At 32.2% G+C, this 21,836-nt stretch overlaps 3 protein-coding genes and 1 pseudogene across 3 annotated transcripts; 1 reads left to right on the top strand and 3 right to left on the bottom strand.

Moving 5' to 3' along the window:
• Positions 1–639: 639 nt before the first annotated feature.
• LOC143592850 (AUGMIN subunit 4-like) lies at positions 640–5,388 on the bottom strand. Its single transcript, XM_077072661.1, has 13 exons — positions 5,263–5,388; positions 5,143–5,190; positions 4,952–5,059; positions 3,982–4,302; positions 3,246–3,342; positions 3,122–3,167; positions 2,931–3,024; positions 2,160–2,231; positions 2,026–2,084; positions 1,882–1,950; positions 1,734–1,785; positions 1,555–1,632; positions 640–801 (listed from the first exon to the last, which is right to left on the bottom strand). The coding sequence occupies exons 1-13, from the start codon at positions 5,380–5,382 to the stop codon at positions 733–735; spliced, it is 1,233 nt and encodes a 410-aa protein (XP_076928776.1). The 5' UTR covers positions 5,383–5,388; the 3' UTR covers positions 640–732.
• A 7,464-nt stretch (positions 5,389–12,852) lies between these two features.
• Positions 12,853–15,433, top strand: LOC143592843 (uncharacterized). The gene is made up of 4 exons (XM_077072656.1): positions 12,853–13,657; positions 14,037–14,168; positions 14,269–14,424; positions 14,466–15,433. Exons 1-4 carry the CDS (start codon positions 12,853–12,855, stop codon positions 15,431–15,433), a joined length of 2,061 nt encoding a protein of 686 aa, XP_076928771.1.
• Positions 15,434–19,622: 4,189 nt separating this feature from the next.
• On the bottom strand, positions 19,623–20,938 carry LOC143592842 (uncharacterized; annotated as a pseudogene).
• Positions 20,939–21,090: 152 nt separating this feature from the next.
• Positions 21,091–21,498, bottom strand: LOC143592848 (histone H3.2-like). Its single transcript, XM_077072660.1, has one exon. The coding sequence runs from the start codon at positions 21,496–21,498 to the stop codon at positions 21,091–21,093; it is 408 nt and encodes a 135-aa protein (XP_076928775.1).
• Positions 21,499–21,836: the final 338 nt, after the last annotated feature.

The following is a 21,836-nucleotide window of genomic DNA, read 5'->3' as shown; positions in this document are numbered from 1 at the left end:
ATTATTCATGTAAAATGAAAAAAAAATGACATTCTTATATATTAAAACAATTTTTTTGGACAAAAATTATAATATAAAAGAATACAAAATATATAATATAAATAGCTTTTACAAATTTTATAATTTTCTTGGGAATAATTGTTAGGGTAAAGGGTGAAGGTAGATTGGTTAAAAAAAAGATATATTTAAAACCAGGTTTTTGAAGATTTTGAAAAACATTATTTTAACCCTTTTCAAAAAGCCAATATAAAAAGCATTTTTATTAATGCCAAACATTTGTGTTTTAAATTATTGAAATTTTGAAAAAACCACGCTAATATAAAAAGCATTTTTATTAATGCCAAACATTTGTGTTTTAAATTATTGAAATTTTGAAAAAACCAATCAGTCAATAAGTCATTTTCAAACCCAATCCCATTCACCCTCTTACTAAAACATTTGAAAAACTTGGTTAATACTAGGTAAAATAAAATTTCCCGCACATTAAATAATGATCAAACAGGCTATTCTTGATTCTTGCAGGACGGTAAAATCAATTATGAAGAATTCTGTGCAATGATAAGAAGTTAAAACATTTTCATCTTCCATTGATATGAAGCCAACAATGCATCTTCAAAATATACTTTCATTCATCTCTTGTCAAAATACAACTAGGCATCAAATTCATCCATTGTATTAAAATACATACAACTCGATAAAAAATACAATGTTAACCAAAAGATTGTGAATAAATCATGAGCTCGGTAGACGACTGAGATCCATTTCAACTTGACGAATAGTCCACTCCATATTCTCAAGTTTCTGCAACAACACATTCGCCAACTCTTTCAGAGCTTTGTTAAGTGTAAGTTTATTTATTTTCATAAAATACCAACATACCGTCACATCTGTCCCGTTTCTGGCATCATACTAATATTTGTACATTTAGGTCATTAAACAATTGTTTTGTTTTGGTTTTTTTTTTCACTTGTGTCCTGTTTGGATCTTTGTAAGGCATTTTAATGATGCTCAAAACCATTGGTGAAGCTTCTAAGGAACCCCCCCCCCCCCCCAAAAAAAAAAAAAAAAACAGGGCCTGTGACAATCGGGAGGGCCCTATATACTGAGTCAAGCTTCGCCACTGCTCAAAACAGAACAAAAATCCTAACAAAATAATATAGTGTAAATTATAGTTTTCGTCCTTCATGTGTGTGGTAACTTGTTGATAGTGCCTTATAGCTTCAATAAGCACAAAAAAACATCCCCGAAGTTATATGTTGTCACACTTTTAGTCCTCTCCACTAACTCGTGTTAACTTTTTCTGTTAGTTTTTAAAAATGACCATTTTGTCCTTATAATTAAAGGACAAGTCCTCTCCACTAACTCGTGTTAACTTTTTCTGTTAGTTTTTAAAAATGACCATTTTGTCCTTATAATTAAAGGACAAAATGTGTAATTTTCACAACTTTTCTATTTTTCCTTTTTCTTTATTTTCCTTTCATTTTTCTTATCACTTTTATATTACCATAAGTAATAGCAATAATGACAAATGTGCAACATGATCATGCTACTTACCTTCACGATATCTTGGTATTGCCTTGCGATTGTGTCAAAGTGCGGGTCAACCCCTTGATATTCGCGAAGTCGTGTTACCTGTAAACAGTAGGTCAAATATTTTAAAAAAACTAAAAAACATAAATAATAAAGATAATTATAATAATCAACAATGTGAAAATTATGCAAGCCAAACGTACGGCTTTGTTGTATGCAAGTGAAGCCTCTTCTGTAGCTTCAACTAGATATTTCCTGTCACAAGGAATAAAACTTATAAACATAAGTTATATTTAAAAAACTTTTTTAAAATCAAGTTGAGTAAATAATATAATAAACAATCTTCTTCACCTTATCTTATGCAGTGCTGGAACAGACTCATGTGTGTAAGTCTCAAGCAGGAGAATATGTTCGAGCGCTCTGAAAAATAACCAAAACAATTGTGAAATTACCAAACTATCCCTGCTATAAAACAGTAATCAATTTGGAAATTACCTCAATTTAGCACTCATGGTTTCACACCTTTTGCACAACCAAGTCTTTTGTAGTTCATCCTAGACATTTTTTACATATATTATGTAATTATTATCCAAGAAAAATAAGCATATAAAATTAAACAGTTTGCTTACATAATGATGTTGATGTTGCAACTTCAAATCTTTTACAAGTTTAATAAGAACACCAAGTATCTGCTCCAACACCTTTGAAAACAAATAAGATTTTACGTTAGTAAATAATTGAAAATATAAATTCTACTATTCTTAAAGAGGATTGTAAATGAACCGATCCGTTCATTTTACTTTCACCAAACAAACGATCGAACACGGACATTATGTGAACGGAGTTTTCTTGTTTGTTCGTTAAGAAAATGAACTTGTTTGTGTTAGTTTATGTCCGTTCATTAACAGTATAAACGAATGGTTCACAAACATAATTGAGCGTATATGAAAAAACTTAGTTGAGCTAAAACCAAATAAAAGTAAATGTAAACAACAATGTACTGTGCCTAAACAATTTAAATGAATATATTGACGAACGAACTTAAACACGCATCAAGTAACGAATATAAATGAGTGCAAACGAACGATCATAAACGAACCTACAAGAACAAACGTAAAGCGAATGTCCCCGAGCATAAATGAAAGAACAAGACGTGTTCATTTTAGTCCATTTAACTAAATGAACAATAAAACTTCTGTCCATGTACGTTTGTTTAATGAACGAACATAAACAAACTTCCAACAATAAGGTTAATGAACGTTCCGAACATTTGGTTCGTTTACAGGCCTAACTATTAGAAACTGCAAAATGGGCAGGTTGGGTAAGGGGTAAACTGGGTAACTTTTTGGTGCAGTCAAAGCAGGTCAAATTTATCACTTCTAAATTGGATTATTACATACATTATAGTATTCTGCAAACTTTCGGTCAGCAGAATACAAGTCTTCGCGTAAAGCACCTTCTTCCCTTTCAATCTCTTCAATAATTAATTTTACCCTGTTTTGAAATATTATAAGAGTGTTTAAATTTAATAATAGAAATGGTAGTTAGAATAATAATAATAATAATAATAATAATAAAGAAAATTGCAAACCTTTCTGGAAGCCGAGCACTTGAATTTTGATTACCAGTTGATTTATCTGCAGTAGAGAAGATTTTTTTATAAAGTTTAGCAGATTTTTATAACACATTAGCATGATATTTAGTGAAGGACTAACCCAAGTCGTCTATAAAAGCATCGGCTAACTTGTCACATTTGGACTTTAACCGAAACTCAATCTCACGGAGAAGTGGCATTTGATACTCTGCAACGTCCTATGAAAATGAGAAAACTTGTAAACAAGTAAATTAAGATAAAACAAAAATAACGCATATAAGCAAGGGGTGGCAAATCCTGATATGAGACAGAGATAATAAAGTTTTGGGTTATCTGACTCGTTTAATAAACAGGTCCTCTTTGGTTTGATTTATTTAATTAAACAGGTTGTGTTTGGGTTGGCCCGTTTAATTAAGATGTCGACCCAATAACCGTTTAATTAAAAATGTTGACTCGTCAAATTCCTAACACGACCCAATAACCTGTTTAATAAACGGGTACCTACGGGTCGTTTTAAGTTTTCAGGTTGACCTGTTTGACTAAACAGGTTGACCCATCAACAAGTTTAATCAAACAGGTCAACCCGTCAATCCATTTACGACCTGTTTAGCCCATTAATTACAACCCTCCAACCAATTTAGCCCGTTTACAACCTATATATAACCCGTTTACGACCCGCCAACATGTCAACCTGGTGACCATTAAGATAAATGGGTTGTGCTCAGGTTATATAGTTTCAACTTTGTTTTAGGGTTTATGTCTCTGACACGAATAAACAAATGGGTTGCATTTGTTATTAATGACTCAACCCATAATAAAAGTAATATATATTATTAAAAGTAACAATCACAGCCTGCCATGGCCAATGGTTCATGTTGGACCTGAGTTTGCCACAAATAAGCAGGCGTTATTCCAAGAAACCGATTAGGAACACCACCAACTGTAGGATCTCCAACATCATTAGCACTCGTGTTGTTAATTGAAGACATGTTTGTGTAATTACTTGAGTTTGAAGTTATTGTGATATTGGTACTTGCACTATCAAGTGAGCTTCTTGATAATACACTCATTTTCTCTATTTCTTCCTCCTGGACCTCACCGTCTTTGGAAATTAAAGGAAGTCTTAGCCTTTGAGCCACTTCTGCAACAACCAATCGGTGCTTAAGCGCCTCGTACACCTGAAAACGATACTAAAATGTAAAAAATATACAGTTTTTGTGGAAACATTTAAATTTCATGATAAATGTCAAATACGGTTATAAAATTCATATTACTTTGATAACAATATGCTTTTGATAATATGATTTACGAGGTTTTATTCGTTCAAAATACACTTTTGGCCAATTGGGTGAGTTCTCGTGTTTGACCTGTTTGACCTGATACCTTTAAAGATATTTATTTTCTAATTAGTTTATCTACAAACAAACAAGCATACTCAGTACAATCTCACTCATAGCAAACCTTGCCAAGTATAGATAACATAAAACGTTAGGCCTGTAACTGAACCAAACATTCAGTGCAACGCTCGTAAATCGTTAGGCGGGAAGTTCGTTTATGTCCATGTACTTAATAAAGAAGCGAGCATGAACAAACTTTTTGTTCAATTAGTTAAACGAACAAATACGAACACGTGTATCGTTCGTTCATTTATGTTCATGAACTTTGTTTACATTCGTTAATTTAATTTCGCTTATGTTCGTCCGTTTGCGTTCATTTATGTTCATTAGTCAACTTTTGTTTGACTTTCTTTGTTGGTTCATTTACATTCTAATAATAATGTCATAAAGATTTTATAAAAGCATATCTATTTTAAGCTTAAAATTACACCTGAGGAGAATTGTTGAGCCCTAGATTGGAATGTAAACCGGGAAGATTCGCAACTGAAAGAGCCTGTTGATAATCTTCCACCATACCAATTGCTTCACAATATATAGCCTACATAATAACAACAGATCTAATCAATAATCCCCAAATTAAAATTTAAAAAAAAAAAAAAACCTAATTTTTAATGTAATTACCATGGCTTCCAGATAACGCAATCTTTCTCTGGACATTTCTTCTCGCGCCTGAAACAATAACAACAAATTGAAACAAAATTATAAAAAAATATATATGTGGAAATTGAAGAATGAAATTACAAGTTGGAGATCGTTGTAGAGTGATTTGGTGACTAGAGATCCATCGGGAGCTAAACAGTGGCGTTCGAGTTGGTCGATCAATTGGGTTACATCTGCTGCCAGGTTTTGAGATTTCGCCATTTTGGGTTTTCAATTTTCAAAATAAAATTTTATTTCCTTTGAATGCTGCTTTATTATAACCCTGTTTGGTTCAGCCGGCTAGTAATATTCACCTTGGTAGTTTGAACCTTTGAAATCTAATTCCAAAACTTTGATGGGGTGATTTTGGGGAGAGTGGTGTGATATTATTATTTTACCAGGATAATGCCCGTGTTACACACGGAAGAACATATTTAAAATGTCATATATATGTATATATTATTAATTTAGTAAAATGCAAATGTCATATTTATATAAAAAATGATACATTTACATAAATTATGAGACATTAAATTGTTATTTTAATTCAAATACAAAAACATATAAATACTAACAAAGATAAATAAAAAGTTAAAACATCTTTATAACTTATAACATGAGAACAAAAAACACATATTAATCGAAAGTAAATCGTCTAACTAAATCAACATCTAAAATACCATGCCTCATACACAATAACTGAAATACAACAAAAATTAACATTATATAAATTTAAACACAGATACATTAGAAAAAAAATTAAACAATTAGGTCAAAGTCATACGAATACTTAGTCTACATGAATTAAACCGCTAGACATACCTGATCATATGAAGAGTATTCACATTTAAAACCAAGTTTTTTTGCAAACAACCTTTATGTGTACTTGAACTACATCATTCACATGAATCCTTAAAATGAGATCTCCTGCTTACTAGATGCCCACATAATGAAAAATGAGGAATCTAATACATGTAGTCAAATTAGGCGTTAAAAACAAATATATAAACATAATTTTAAGTAATAAACAGATTGAACATAATATCGATTAACCAATAACTTAAAAAAAATCATACATTTAAACCCTAAATAGATTAAAACATACATCGATAATAGGAATAGATTAAATATCAAATCTATTAACCGTTAGTATAAAAAATCATGCAGTTAAACCCTAAATCCAATAATAGTGAATCGATTTGATGTTGTTCTTCACAAAAATCGATTAAACACTAAAATATAATCATACCTGATAATTGCAAACGATGAACATATTTGATGTTGTTTGGACTATGAAACCGACAAATCATGAAGAACCGGTTATAGATGAGGCAAAGAGTCTGGTTACTAACGATGGGGAGTGTTATGATTTTTGAACGAAGCATGTGTCTTATAAAGAAGAACGATGAACAATTTAAACTAAGTAAATTTAATAAGTTTTTTAATTATAATATTAATTAGAATAATTATAATTACATTAATAAGTTACAAAAATAAAAAAATCAATATCATTGATTAAAATTTTATTGTGAATATGTGGAAATTAGATTTATGAAAGATTGATGACATGAAAACCTATGTGGACAACCAAGGTGAAGGATATGTGGACAAAATTGTGTTGCTTTAATATGTTAGTTAGATTTTTATTACTAGTTTTTGAGCCCGTGTATTACACAGGATTTGTCAAATGAAAAAAAGAATAATAAAGTCCATTACTTGAAACAAAGACACAAAATTAAATGTAAAAAAGAAATTAAATATATAATACAAACAATAAGAAGTCTAAAATCTAAATTTGCATTCATATTACCTAGAAATAAATTAAATATTGCTATGAGTTCGAAGAAGCAGTAAAAATAGATTCAAACGGATTCATAACAATAATAAATCAAAAAAATAGAAGCACATAGAATGATTTGGTATATGTGTAAGAGTTTAATACTGCAAGGAATTTTTTTTTATATGATTCTATTTCTTTTGATGAAATTGATTATATGATAAATGTTTATGAAATCCAAAAAACCGGAATTGACTGTTTTCAAAAAGCAAAAAAATTGGATTTATAAGCTTTCATCAAAAAACATGAATTGTAGGACTAGAAATTTTTAGGTATAATTAATCATGGTTTTAATATTTAAATTTTTTTAGAATGGTTATGTTTAGAAAATTAAATTAAATAATCACATTAACTGAAAAATTAAATGGCATAATTAAAACTTAATATATATGAAGTGAGAAGTTTTGCATAATTCAAACTGAATTCACGAGCCCTTATTGTTCAAAAAATTTTGATTTCTTTAATAAAAAGTAAGGCATATATTGAGCATAATTATATTTTAGATGTTAAATTGTTGTAAATGGTCATTAATGTGTGAATAATATCTTGAAATATATTGGAAATGTTGTAACTCATTGGTCAACCCATTCACTCATGACCCATGGATAGCATGGATTAAAGAGAAGAGAGATTAGAATATTAAGTGAGAATTTTATGCTGGGATTGATTATGGTTAGGACAACTAAGCATTATTATTTTTGTTTATTAGTATAGTAAGATAATATAAGGTTTTACTTAAAATATATATAAAAAATCATCAATCAGCTCCCCCCCCCCTTTTCCAGCACATTGTGGAAAGCGCTCCCCACTATCAAATAGCTCAAAGCACCCCGGGCCGGTGTTCCCGGGCGTTTTGGGGGTTTTTGGGTGGGCACAGCGCACTACACCCGGTCTTAGTAGCTATGACTTTTATAAGTATATGATTCGTATGTAATGTGATACGGCAAATATAGCTCATAGAATGAAGCATACTAATCGTCTTAAAAGTATACGAGTCGTATTCCAACTGTTGTGTAAGATTGATAAGCGAGTTGTATAGGATGTTATGCACTTCCAAGATTGTAAAAGTCGCTAGGTTGTTGACGGGGGAGTTTGGTGTACTCGGGGAGTACTCGAACATAGTAAACATAAAAAAATAATTTTTGGACATTATATATACGTCAAATATTATAATTTTACTAATATTTATAGCAAAATAGGTGTATAAAAAAGAGAAATACATTTTTAAATTCTAAATTATTTTAAAAATTATTAATAATTAATTAAAAATATTTCTGATAAAGGGTAAAACAGTCAACAACTTTGACTTATCTTTTTCTCACACTTCTGGTCGGATCCAACGTTCGGTCCAGAAGACTTTTATTCTCGTAATGTGATTCTAAGGCTACTGACCAAAACCCGACTCCCGACTCGCTGTTCGGATTCTGGTCAGTACCAGCTCGCTTAAACGTTTAATTCAACATAACTAGAGTTCTACTCATCCGTTTGGATTGATTCCAGCGGCATTAAGTTCGTTTTTTATTTATAGTTTCATATCACAAAGTTCAGGTTGTGATCATTAATCTCGTTTGACGCGTAGCGGACGATTTGCTTATTCGTTAACTCGTTTATCGTATTTATTAATCACTTGCCTTTCATCTAAAGTGAGTTTTATCATTCCCCTATTTTACTCAGTTTTCACAACATTTTGGGGACATATGCGTGTATGTATATATATATATATATATATATATATATATATATATATATATATATATATATCAAAGATAGCAAACGTGTAATTGTGTGTGATTAATCAAATCTACTTGTTATGTGCATATTTGTCTTTGTATGTAATCGCTTGACATATCCCCTTGAAGAGGGTTCTCATTATTGACCACCGCCCGATTCGCTTGGCAACGGTCTTACTCTATTTATTTGCTCATGGTTGATTTACCGGCGCCCGATTCGCTTGGAAATGGTTTAGTCGACAACTTATTTGCTCATGGTTTGATTTTATTATTGCATTTATTATGTTTTGCTTATTTATTATATTAACATTATCTTTTGTGTCGAAAATTGGTGATAAACTCACTCAACATGTTTGTTGACAAAACTCCATTTTCTACGCATATGCAGGTTGCTTGAAGTTGAAGTATAGACACTTAGAAAGACCTTAGGGTTATAATGAAGACAAACATGGATTTAAACTTGTTATATTTATTTATTTGAGTTGTTTGTTGTATTTGATTATTGTGTGTACATTTGAATTAAAATAATTAAATAGATATTATCACATTTATATTATGATAGTATCTTCGAGCTGTGAGCAATCGGATCACGCCCCGGCATTAAGCCTTAGGTTTGGGTGTGACAGTAAGCATATAGCTCGAATCAAAGTTTGACTCTATTAGCCAAAAGTATGTGAACCATACCGATGTTGTGGTACGATGTTCACTTTGACGTGAATCTAATACCGCCCTAGGTTACACCAATAACTACACGACCATCAATTTCCCAATTACCAGTGTCCTAACATACAATAACTCGTTATATAAATTAGGTGTCAAAAGTTGAATGGACAAAATCATTGGTGATCATTGCCCAACTTGTCTTACATGGGGTTTATATACAAGGATGTATTTAGAAAATTATGAATTATATATAAATTTATGCTATCTATGTAGTATTTGATACAATGCAAGATGTTTCTTAATTTATTACCAATCAAATATATTTTTAATTATTTATATTTATGATGATGGTAAAATAAGATGCTTCTTAATTCATATACTAATTTTTTATGAAGATGGCAAAATTTCAAATACGACTATAAATGTTGTATGATATAAAGAAACTTTTAGAGATGTATGATATCTTTATCATGTAATTTTTTTCTTCTGTAATTTGTAATTTATTCAACTTTATAATACATCTTTATATTTTTTTAACCCGTGTATCACACGAGTAACTAACCTAGTTATACAATAACCCACAATTTTGGGTCGATGGGAAGACCAAGCCGTGAGGTTTCTTTCACATTTCATTATTTTATAAATTGCTTTGGTAAACTGTATCCTTCAGTTTATGTTTGAAGGAAAAAAATAGCTACTAAATAATAATTAGGATTCATGTATAATATATTGGTTATTTTTAAATTTAGAAAATGAGGACGAAGAAAAGAATTATCGTTAGCATTGGTGCGTCAACACAACCTGTTCTTATCTGTTCTTTAGAATTTTTAATTAATTACTTATACTTTTATAAGTTCTTCAACATTTCAACCCGTTCATGAAGAGTTTCATGTTTAATATACTTAATTACTAGGTTAGAGACCCGTGCACCACACGAGTTAAAAAAGTAAAATGTAAATCTAAATAAATGTAGACACTAAACAAATATAGTAGTATAAAATATTAATATTAAATAACCATATATATATACACACACAGATTTATATTTTTCTTAGACGCAAATCTTATATATATATTTCTTTGGTCGGTAAAAATAATATATATAATAAGTATAAATAATACAATTTAATATTCAAGTTATTATACAATTTTAGTGCAAAAGTTCACATGTTACAATTTCAATGTTTGATTACACCTAATAACTAACAATAAAAAGTTATACACAAACAATTAAAAATCTAATCTCTTCATCAGCCACCGATTCCTCCATCTTCACCTTCAACATTATCAACCTCAATTGAATTTTTTTTCCTACAAATCAATCCCAGGCCTTCAAATTGGTCATGTGATCATATAAGCACATAACACATGACCACAAAAACAACATAATATTCAGAGTTAGAGATGTTATAGTTGAGTCACTCACTTATGACCGGTTGATTTGTGAAAAGGGTAGACTTGGATATTTTAGATTGTGGCTATTTGCTTAAAATTGATAATTTGAAACTCAAGTGCAATGATCTCTAATTAACAGTTCATTAAAGAACAATGAGATTGACGTTTCTTTTTTTAAATTGTCACTATGAATCTCTTCTCTTTTAAAGAAAACTTTGGCAACTATAAGGTAATATGAACTGAAAAACATTAAAATTGTCGTGTCTGAGAGATCTAAGCTAAAGAGGAACTAATTATATATATATATATATATATATATATATATATATATATATATAAATAAACCTGACCCGCCCATTCAAACTAACATAATAACTAAGAATTCAAAAATAATAATTTTGACTTTTAAGTTAAAGAAAAGTACTATAATTTAAAACAGCTTGTTTAGACCCGAACTCATTTTGATAAGGGTTCTGTTAAATATACCAAAGTCAAAGACTTTTAAGAAAATTTACTTTCTGTCAAACTGAAAACCAACAGTTGTCAGCATTTATTTGTAAACCTAGAAAACAATGAAAATTTAAATCTTTACATAACCCAAAATACAGTTGAAAATTTATACCATAACAAAACAAAAAATACAGTTGAAAATTTATGAACAGATTCAATATTATTTAACAATAACAATAACAAAATTCTTAGGATTAAACTAAACTAATATTCGATTTCTTACCATGGCATATAACGAATTTATCATGACTACACCACAATTTTTCACTCATCAGGTATAATCAGTGTTGGGTTAGGTTTTCTTTCAAAATCGTGGTGGTAGACGGTGGTTAGGGTTTCGATATCGCCGGCGGTGGTAGCGAAGAACGGAGACGGCGACGAAGATAGGGCTAGGTGTGGTGGTGTGACCAAAACCCACGGTGGTGGAGAAAAGGAGACGACAGAGAAGAGGTTTTGAAGAAGAAAGGCTAGGTGTGGAGATGGCGGCGACGGTGGAGACGGCGGCGACGGCGGCGGCCATGACGGGGAAGGGTTAGGCGTCCGATAGCAAAGAACGACGACGAGATAGGGCTAGGTGTGGTGGCGGTGAAGACGGAGACGACGGAGACGCTCGCAAACAGAAACGACGCCGTGACCAAAACCCACGGTGGTGGAGAAGAGGAGACGACGGAGAGCTCGGTGGTGGTAGCGAAATACAGAGACGGCGAAGAAAGGAGACGATGGCGCGGGTATCCTGCGGTGCGGAGATGGTGGCGACGGTGGAGACGGCGGCGACGGCGGCGAAGGGGTTTTTATTAACATTACAATCCTTTAACTATTTCTAGTTTAATAAATAAAGAATCCAACTTTCATAACTTATACTTATTTTTACTAGTTTTTTTACCTCTTTTATTAACTTATATATAAAAATGTTTTTTATTAACTTTCATTTGTTATATCTTTTATTAACTTTTACATATATATATATAATTAAATTTTTATTATTAAGTGTATTATTTATTTTTATTATTAATTTATATATACATTATTAACTTTTAATTATTAAGTGTATTATTTATTTTTTTATTAACTAATATATTATTAAGTTTTTATTAACTTTTTATTATTAGGTGCATAATTTATTCTTATTATTATTAACTTATGTACACATGTTTTTATTAACTTTTTATTATTAACTTATATTAACTTTTTTATTATTAGGTGTATCATTTATTCTTTTTTATTAACTTATATATACACATTTTTTATTAACTTTTTATTATTAAGTGTATTATCTATTCTTTTTATTAACTTTTTATTAATTTTTAGGTGTTCGGGTCCCATGAAGAATTGATGAATTGGGTACAAAACTTGGCACGCTCTCTTGGTGTTGTCGTCGTCACTAAAAGATCGAACAAATATCCTAATGGGTTCGTGTATAAAGCTGTAATCATGTGTGATCGTGGCGGAAAATATAAAGTTAAGGATTCAAGTAAAATTTCTGGCACAAAAAAAACTGACTGCCCATTCGAATTAGAAGGGAAATATTCAATAGAATATAATTCCTGGACGTTAACGATGATATGTGATGAACATAACCATCCACCTGTACAGCATATGGAAGGCCATCCATATGCTAAGCGGTTAACTGATGATGAATTTAGTTTGGTTGCAGAATTGACAAGGATGAATGTGGCACCACGTGATATTCTATCGATACTGAAGGAGAGGAACCTAAGTAATGCATCTACAATCAGTACGATTTACAATGCACGCACTAAAATTCGCATGAGTGAGCAAGCAGGCAATTATCCGATGCAGGTTCTCATGTCTATTTTACATTCTAATGGTTATGTTTATGAATTTACTACAACTGGTTCAAACGAGTTAGAAAATTTATTTTTCGTTCATCCAATATCATTCGATATTTGGCGTGCATTCCCACACGTGTTGATTATAGATGCCACATACAAAACAAACAGCTATAATATGCCTTTTGTTCAGATTGTTGGTGTAACTTCGACCAACAAGACATTTTCCATAGCTTTTGCCTTCATGCAAAATGAAAAGATAGAAAGCTATACATGGGTCTTAAACTGTCTAAAGTTAACATTAGACAAGTGTATGCACCCACGTGTTATACTTACAGACAGGGAGTTGGCTTTAGTGAATGCATGCAAAGAAGTTTTCCCGAATGCTACTCAATTACTTTGTAGATGGCACATTAGTCGCAACATATTCAAGAACTGTAGGCAATCTATCAGGTCAGCACGTGATTGGGACAACTTTCTAAAATTATGGGAGTTACTAGAAGATTCTACAACTTTGGTTTCTTACACAGACAATTACAAGCAACTTCAGTCATTCTTAATAAAATATCCACGTATGTTTTCTACGCCCCGATATATTTTTTTCTTTTTATATATCTCTTATAAGTTTAATTACTTTTTCAGGTGTTTTAAAATATGTAAATGAAAATTGGTTGAACAAATACAAGGAGATGTTTGTGTCTGTCTGGATTGATCAACATCTCAATTTTGGAAATAACACAACCAATAGAGTAGAAAGCCAGCATACGGTATTGAAAAAATATTTGAAATCTTCAAAATGTTGTTTGGATAAATTTGTGGGTTGTATTAATCGTCTCGTGCAGTCGCAACATACATCAATCAAAGAAAGTTTTGAGAAAAGCAGAGTTGTTCGCATACATCAACACAATATACGATGTTTTAAACTATTGTGCGGTTTTGTTTCAAATGAAGCTCTCGATATAATTCTTGCGGACCATGAAAGCTGGAAGAATCTTCAAGTAGACTCTTCAAATTGTGGTTGTCGACTTCGCAACAGCTGTGGGTTATCATGTGCTTGCGAACTTTCAATGTATATTAGTTCAGGTAAGTATAATCTGATTGATTATTTTAATATTAGTTCAGATTTTTTTAATAATGATTCTATAAAATTGTTAATATATTACTTATTTATATTTTAACATAGGTCAATGTATTTCCTTGGATTCGATTGATATCTTTTGGAGGAAGCTAGATTTTGTACCTTCAACAACTGTCCAAGATGACGATGTTAGTTGCGAGAATGAACTAAAACATTTTAAAGAAAACTTCAACAAGCAGTCCAAAGCTGGGAAAAAAGTTGGTTAAGAAAGCTGAAGGACATAATAGGTCTCGGTACAACAGATATTCAAGAACCTCAAATTCAGAAAAATACTCGTGGAAGACCAAATTTGAAGAAATCACAACAAAAAAGACGTGTCGGTCAAGGTACAACTGATATTCAGGAACCTCGAGTTCAGAAAAATACTCGTGGACGGCCAAGCTTGAAAAAGTCACAACAGAAAAGGCGTGCTGAATTTTGTTCAGCCAGATATAGTTGCTCAAATGTGCCCAATTTTGTTGATCCGATTAAGGAGCCAGCCAGACATAGTTCATTCGAATTTGACCTGAACAGTGAACCGTTGATAGACTTGAATGAAGTCCCGGGTGAATGTTTTGAGCGTTCATACATGATAGACTTAAATGTAATGCCACAGTTGAATGATTCCAATATAATGAGCAATATTCCAAAAGTATTTCATCCATATATAACAAATATACAGAATGTTAAAGGCGATGGAAACTGTGGATTTCGAGCAATAGCTGTTTGCCTCGGACTTGATGAAGAAAAATCTTATGAGTACATTCGCCAGCAAATGAGAGAAGAGTTACAAAATCGATACGATATTTATAAAGATATGTTTGTCAGGGATGTAAATTCATTGTATCATGACTTGTGTTTTTTTGGGTCACCTTGTCCAGAAGAACACTGGATGAAAATGCTTGAGGCAGGTGTTCTGATTGCCAATAGGTTTGGTGTTATCATCCATTCTTTAAGCATGTCAGGCAGTACCACTATTTTCCCATTTTGGAGTGGTCCAGAAGAAAGTCAACATCACAGAGCTCTTACAATTGCTTTAGTATTTGGTGAGACCCATTATGTCATGGTAGAGTTACAAGGAGAATCCCCAATGCCTGTTATCACGCCTTATTGGAATCTTAACAATATTAGCCGGTCTGCAGTTAGGTGGGAAACAATGTATAAGTCGCGTCTAGAACTGTGCAGCCAACTTTATCGTCCTGAAAGTGGGTTTGTGGATTTAAGTGATTAATTATTTTAGTGTTTTTACATTCATAATGAACTTGTATTTTCGTATTTATATATTTGAGTACTTTTAAGAAGACTAGTAATATTCATAATTGTATAATAAAATATTTAATATACTATTATTAATACTAGTATTGCAAAAAACTAATTACAATAGTCTTTAAAAAAACCTAATTAAAAAATAGATATTAGTAGTTTAAATAATTATTATGTAATGATTAGTAGTTATACTTAAATAAAATAGAATAAAAATGATGATTGATATGATTAGTAGTAGATTAATAGGGTTGACTTGGTATACCAAATAAAAACTTTTGGTATATTTAAAGCCCCCCTTTGATAATAACCCTTTTTGACTCGAACCAATTTGTACGCTTTTAATGAAATTCGTTTCAACCCCAACTCATTATGATCGTAACATGTGTCAACCCGAACTCGTTTTACTTAAGAAACCATTGACATGAACTTATTTTAGACTAAATATGAACCCGACCCACTGCCACTTGCATACAATATTATCTCAAATTGTGTAGATCCAAAAAATGCATGACAATTATACAATCATACTATACAGTAATAAAACTTAGAGTGAACTTTACGCAAAGTTCAGATACAAAAGTAGTTTTCGAAAATACCTCTTCAGCATGTAACGCCCCACGTTAATCATTAATGATCTTGATTTTTTCATTTAGAAAAAAAATCTGCATAAATTTAAAGTTTATTTCAAAGTAAATTAAAAAAAATATGATGAGGTTAAAATACTTAGAACTTATAAGCCAAGTCAACAGATTTATAAATAAAACTTGAAAACGCTAATCATCATCATCATCATCGTACTCAGTATATCCCACCAATAGCAATGCTATGGTAGGGTCTGAGGAGGGTAAGATGTAGACAGCCTTACCTCTATCCCATAGGGATAGAGAGGCTGCTTCCGGTTAGTTGAAAACGCTAAATACCTTGTAAATCTTGTGGTAAAAATACTTCAAGCAATCAAAGGTCCTGCATGTTTATGAGATACCCATGTCAATCAACGCTATCCATTTATAAAATAAATCTGCATATTATTACAAAAACTCAAAAATGTTAAAATATAGAAATAATTGCAACCTTAATAAGTCAACGTGTAGTTATAGTTTATGCTAGTATACATATAGAAACCTAGAAATCAAACACATGTAGATAGGAAAACCAAAAGCTGTAAACTAAAACAAATACTTGTACTAAGGCCCATATGACATGTAACGTAATAGATGAACATTCGTAATAACAACCTATATTAGAAAAGTTTTCATATTTGAGGGACTTTCATTGGCAAAACAAACATCTCTGTCTTCACTATAGTTTACTAACCTGTTGCATATTCAAACGTAAAACTAAATAACAACAAAAGTGTGAACAGGTAAACCAACTTCACCTCTTAACTCATCTCCTGACTCAACCCACATGTAAGCTATAGTAGCAATTGTTCTAGTTCCATTGAATCAAAATAAACCCACTTGTTCTAGGTTTTTGTTCCTTGACATATTATAATGACAAAGCTAGTTAGCAAATAACATGGAGTTGAAAGACTATAAACATAAGGCCATTACATGACCGAAACGATAATAGATAAAAATAAGACGCGGGTATATAACAAAAGAACCAACAATACACCGCCTTTCAAAAGTAACCAATTAGTTGCAACATTAACATTCAATCAAAGCCTAATTACCAGCGTCACTAAACAACTAAAAACCTAAAATTATAATTAGCAAGTAGGTGGCAAAAAACTAAATAGGCAACATTAAACACCCAAAATAAAAAAATAAAAAAAAACACAACGAATCCCAATTATAGAAGCATCATACCTAAAAAATAATGCAAAACCCGATAATGAAATATCTATTAAAAATAGTTTCCCACAACAATGGACTCAAATAATAAACCAAAAAAATGAACTGGATCTATTTAAAACAACCAAGAATGATTCTCATTATTCAAACTCGAAAGAAAAAACGACACGATTCACACCTTGGATGTCGTTCTTTAGACTTCAATAGACGCTATGTGGCAAATCAAGCCAATAACTCAAGAACTACAAAAGAGAAGTTATGAAACATAGGTCATTAAGTAGCAAAAGTAGAAAATGTTTAGTAAAACCTGACCCGTTATAAAAAAAAGTACCCACTTCAAGTCAATCTTCATTATTTCAGTATGCTTCTGCTTCATCAAACTTTTAGTTTTTGTATCCCAAGTAAATATTATTTTTCATAATATATTACTTTTAATAGCCAAAAGTGCCTTATAAAAGTTTACTAATATGCTTACCTGATAAAAAAAAATAATATGAAATAATCTTGTTATCATGTTATAGCCTATGTAGGTAGTCTGCTGCTTAAACTCCTTTCCAATTTCATGTTTGAGTATAAGTCTTTTACCATGCTATTGAGCCGTTGTAGCTGCAATACTGGTTGGCTGGTTGCAAGTGAAAACATCGTGATTTGACCGATAAATCACAACCAAAATAAAACTGAAACCCGTATTGCTGCTACAAGAAAACAGTAAACCCTAAATCAGTACTTGTGAAGAAAAGTACATTTGGATATTAGTTGCATATCAATACTTTGAAGAGAACCCTAAATCACAAAAAATATATTTTTGACAAAACTATGAATGAAAACATACCTTAGATCTTCGATGTAGATGATGAGGGAGATTGTGGATATTGAGATAGAGTATTTTGAATTTCAATTGCAATCTTTCTCTTTGTTTTGTGGTGGCTGGCTTCCATAGGAAGATTCAAAAGGGAAGCTTTCAGATTGTTCTCGATGAGCATCGACATCAAACAAATTAATCAAATAGCCAGTATTAAGGTTTTGGTAGAGATGAGAAAAGGAACTGTGAAGATGTTGATTCCTGATAACCCGTGAAAAAAAAAGAAAAATAAATAAAATAAACCCTAAAGTGATGAGCGGGAAAACAAAAAATCTGGGTGATTATGGAGGAGACAGCTGTCCCATAGTGCTTTCCTTTATTATATAGGGTAGATTTGGATATATAAGTAATAACAACACATCAAATTCCTAACCTAGGCCAAAGATCCTCCAAAGGATTTTGCATTGGAGATAGTCGTATTGTATTTTCGTGCAACAAAGAGTTTGAATTTATTGGTTTGTGTTAAACCATATTATATTTTATTAAGGAAAATTGCTTTAAGATAATAATGTATACTTCATGTCGTACTGCAAGAAACATAAAAATATGTAACTATTAATGAAAAAGATTAGAATAGTAGATGTGGTGCCGGCTCAACTTCGTGAATTTCCCTTTTTTAATTGGTTTGAATTTCTTGTATTTGGTCGTTTAACTTCATTTGTATTTTTCATATATCTGATATTTAAGCTGTTTTTATCTCGTAAGTGGTTCTTTTTAGTTTTTAATATTATTTGGTCTTAAAAAAAACATTAATTAAAAAAAAAACCCTATGGATTTTTTATTACATACATATACAAGTCCCTAAACTTGTATTCTTGGTTTAAAATACATTAGGCACTTCAAGCCTTCAAGGCGTTTGGGTCCCCAAGGACCAAAGCAACCAAAAGTTCTACTTACAACCAAAAGTTGTTTCTCTCTCATTTGTTATATATACTTTGGTTGTTTACATAGCCGTCTCCTAAAAACAATAATTCTAACTAAATTTGACCTAGAAGTACATGAGGCACCGCCACAAGGCCCTAAGACGCGCTTATGTTCACCCCATGCACCTGATGTGTGCCTTTGTATTTCTACATGATTAAAATCTTAACTTTTAAAACTTTATACCTGGTCGTAGAGTATAACGGGGTTCCTTTTTTTGCATGATAAAATCTCTTAACTTTATAAAAGGGCCCTTTTCATCATGTTCTAAAAGTCCACAAATTTAATGATGCAAAAACAAAGAAAGTTAACACAAATTCATCAAAATTTCATATCCCCCCCCCCCCCCCCCCCGAATTATTGCCTAAATATACAGTTCAAATAAGTGTGCTCTGCATGAAATATTAATCTAACATTCAATCGACCTATAAATTGGGTGCAACACCAACACCACAATACAAACTTGGAGTTTGGACTACATTGTAATGCAAAATCATAGATAATTTACAATCTAAAAAATCACCCTTTTATTGTTTGGATAACCTTCCTCATAAACAGCCTCTAATGTCCTCTGCTTAACGTAATTTATCAATAATCCTCCATGTAACCGGATCAGGAGGTAGCCCATTTCTCCAACAATCTGATAAGCATCTTTCTTCAAACCCAACTTACAAGTACATTCAATCAAAATATCATATTCACAACATTTAACCTAACTCCACAATCCACCAATTCATAAACAAAATCACAAGCCTCATTAAACTTCACACAACAACAAAGCCCTTTAACCATAGCCGAATAAGCATACCCATCGTGAACTTTTGATGGCCAAATAATATCATCCCAAAACACCTTCGCTTCATCTACACGATCACATTCACATAATCCGCCAATCATAGTCGCCTGTGTGGTACAGTCAACAACCATACCATGCTCACTCATTGACTTAAAAGTTAAAACACATTCATCGCTTCATTTATGAGACTCAACTCAAACAAACCGCAAAGAACAGCACTATAAGTATCACATTCGGTTTCAAACCCTTGTTGGGCATAAGTTTAAAAAGTATATCCAAAGCTTCTTTTACTCTACCAATGCTTAAAAATCCACTTATAATAGTGGTAAATGTCACACTATCTGGACTACAAAACTAAAACTTTTTCATCACCATATCGTCTAGCACCTTAATCCCGTCTTCAACTTTTCCCATTTTACAACCCATTAATAACCATGTTTAATGTAACCACATCCGGGTGACATTTTGTTTCAAGCATGGTAAAAAGTGTGTTCAAAATCTCAGTTGAAACATCGTTCTTGATTTGACATGAAGCTCGTAAGTAGATATTATAAACTCTTGCTTGTCGGCTTCTTTATTCAGCATGATATCAAGAAGCGATATCAAGAAGCCTTTTTGCTTTAACAAGATCATATTCCTCTAAGCAAAGACGTTCAATTAGAATCTGGTAAGTGGTTTCCAAGGGCGTGTAGCCCGTTCAAGCCCTTGTTCTAAGTTCTAACAAATGAAAAGCTCTTAAACATCCACTGGTTTTTTAAGCCCATGGATGATACAGTTGTATGAAATGGAACTTGGAATAATCCCACGCCTCATCATGATGTAAACAATTCTTGATTCATCATGATGTCTACCATATCTGCAAACTGAATCTATCATTTGTGCATAAGCAAAACCATAGTTTATGTTATTCAATTCATGAGTCTTTTCGGCAACGACAAGCTCTTGATTTCACCATTCCCTTTACATAACCGAATTAGGCTTCACACCACACTCAAACATTTCATCAAACACCTTATGTGCAACCCCAATTTCCTCAATCCCACAATACCCATTAATCAAAGTCGTATACAACACCACATCAGGCGAATGCCTCATCCCCTTCATACAAAACAACAACATATGAGCAAAACCAACACACGAAACCAAACAAAACTGATCTACCAAACTGGAAACGAGTCATAATAAGTTAAACAAAACATAGCTTCATTTCATTTCCATCAAAAGAGTTACAATGATCACAGTACAATCTAAGCTCTCTCCCCTCTAATCCTCCTAGCCAACTGCATATCTTTTGGCATAATCGTAACTCTCTTAGCATGAATCGCACACAGATTCGTATCTTCAAACAACCCCACCAGATACGCCTCGGACGCCTCCTGCAGCGCCGCCACCGCACTACTCTGAAACCTCAAATCAGTCTTAAAATCCTGAGCAATCTCTCTCACCAGCCTCTGAAACGGAAGCTTGCGGATCAACAATTCAGTACTCTTTTGGTACTTGCGGATCTCTCTCAACGCAACCGTTCCCGGGCGGAATCTGTGCGGTTTCTTCACTCCTGTCGCCGGAGCCGATTTCCGGGCGGCTTTTGTTGCCAATTGCTTTCTCGGAGCTTTGCCGCCGGTTGATTTGCGGGCAGTTTGCTTGGTTCTTGCCATTGGGTTGTGAATTTGATTGATTGATGAGTGAATTGTGGTGAGGAAGATGATTGTATTTATTAGGGTTTTTTGAAGATTTGAAAATTTGGGGGAAATGCGGAAAAGTGGCGCGGGTGAGTAAGGCCCGTTGGATTGTTGAAAATTGAAGTGACGGACGGTCGAGATTGTGTCTATAGAAAGAATGCGGATCGTGATCCGTGTGGTTTTTACTTTTAATGCTTCCTACTAAAGAAAGATTTGAGTAAATTACAATCTTTCCCCTTTATTTGTATACAAATTTTATGTTGATGTCTTTGTCTTTAAAATTGAAGGGAATCCTACATTATCCCCTTTATTGG

This window comes from Bidens hawaiensis, unplaced genomic scaffold (assembly GCF_021521415.1).
Source record: "Bidens hawaiensis isolate Kalapana, Puna unplaced genomic scaffold, B.hawaiensis_p1.1 tig00041292_1, whole genome shotgun sequence".
Classification (NCBI taxonomy): Eukaryota; Viridiplantae; Streptophyta; class Magnoliopsida; order Asterales; family Asteraceae; genus Bidens; species Bidens hawaiensis.
The sequence above is the reverse complement of the archived record's forward strand: the minus strand, read 5'-3'. Positions and strand labels throughout refer to the sequence as shown.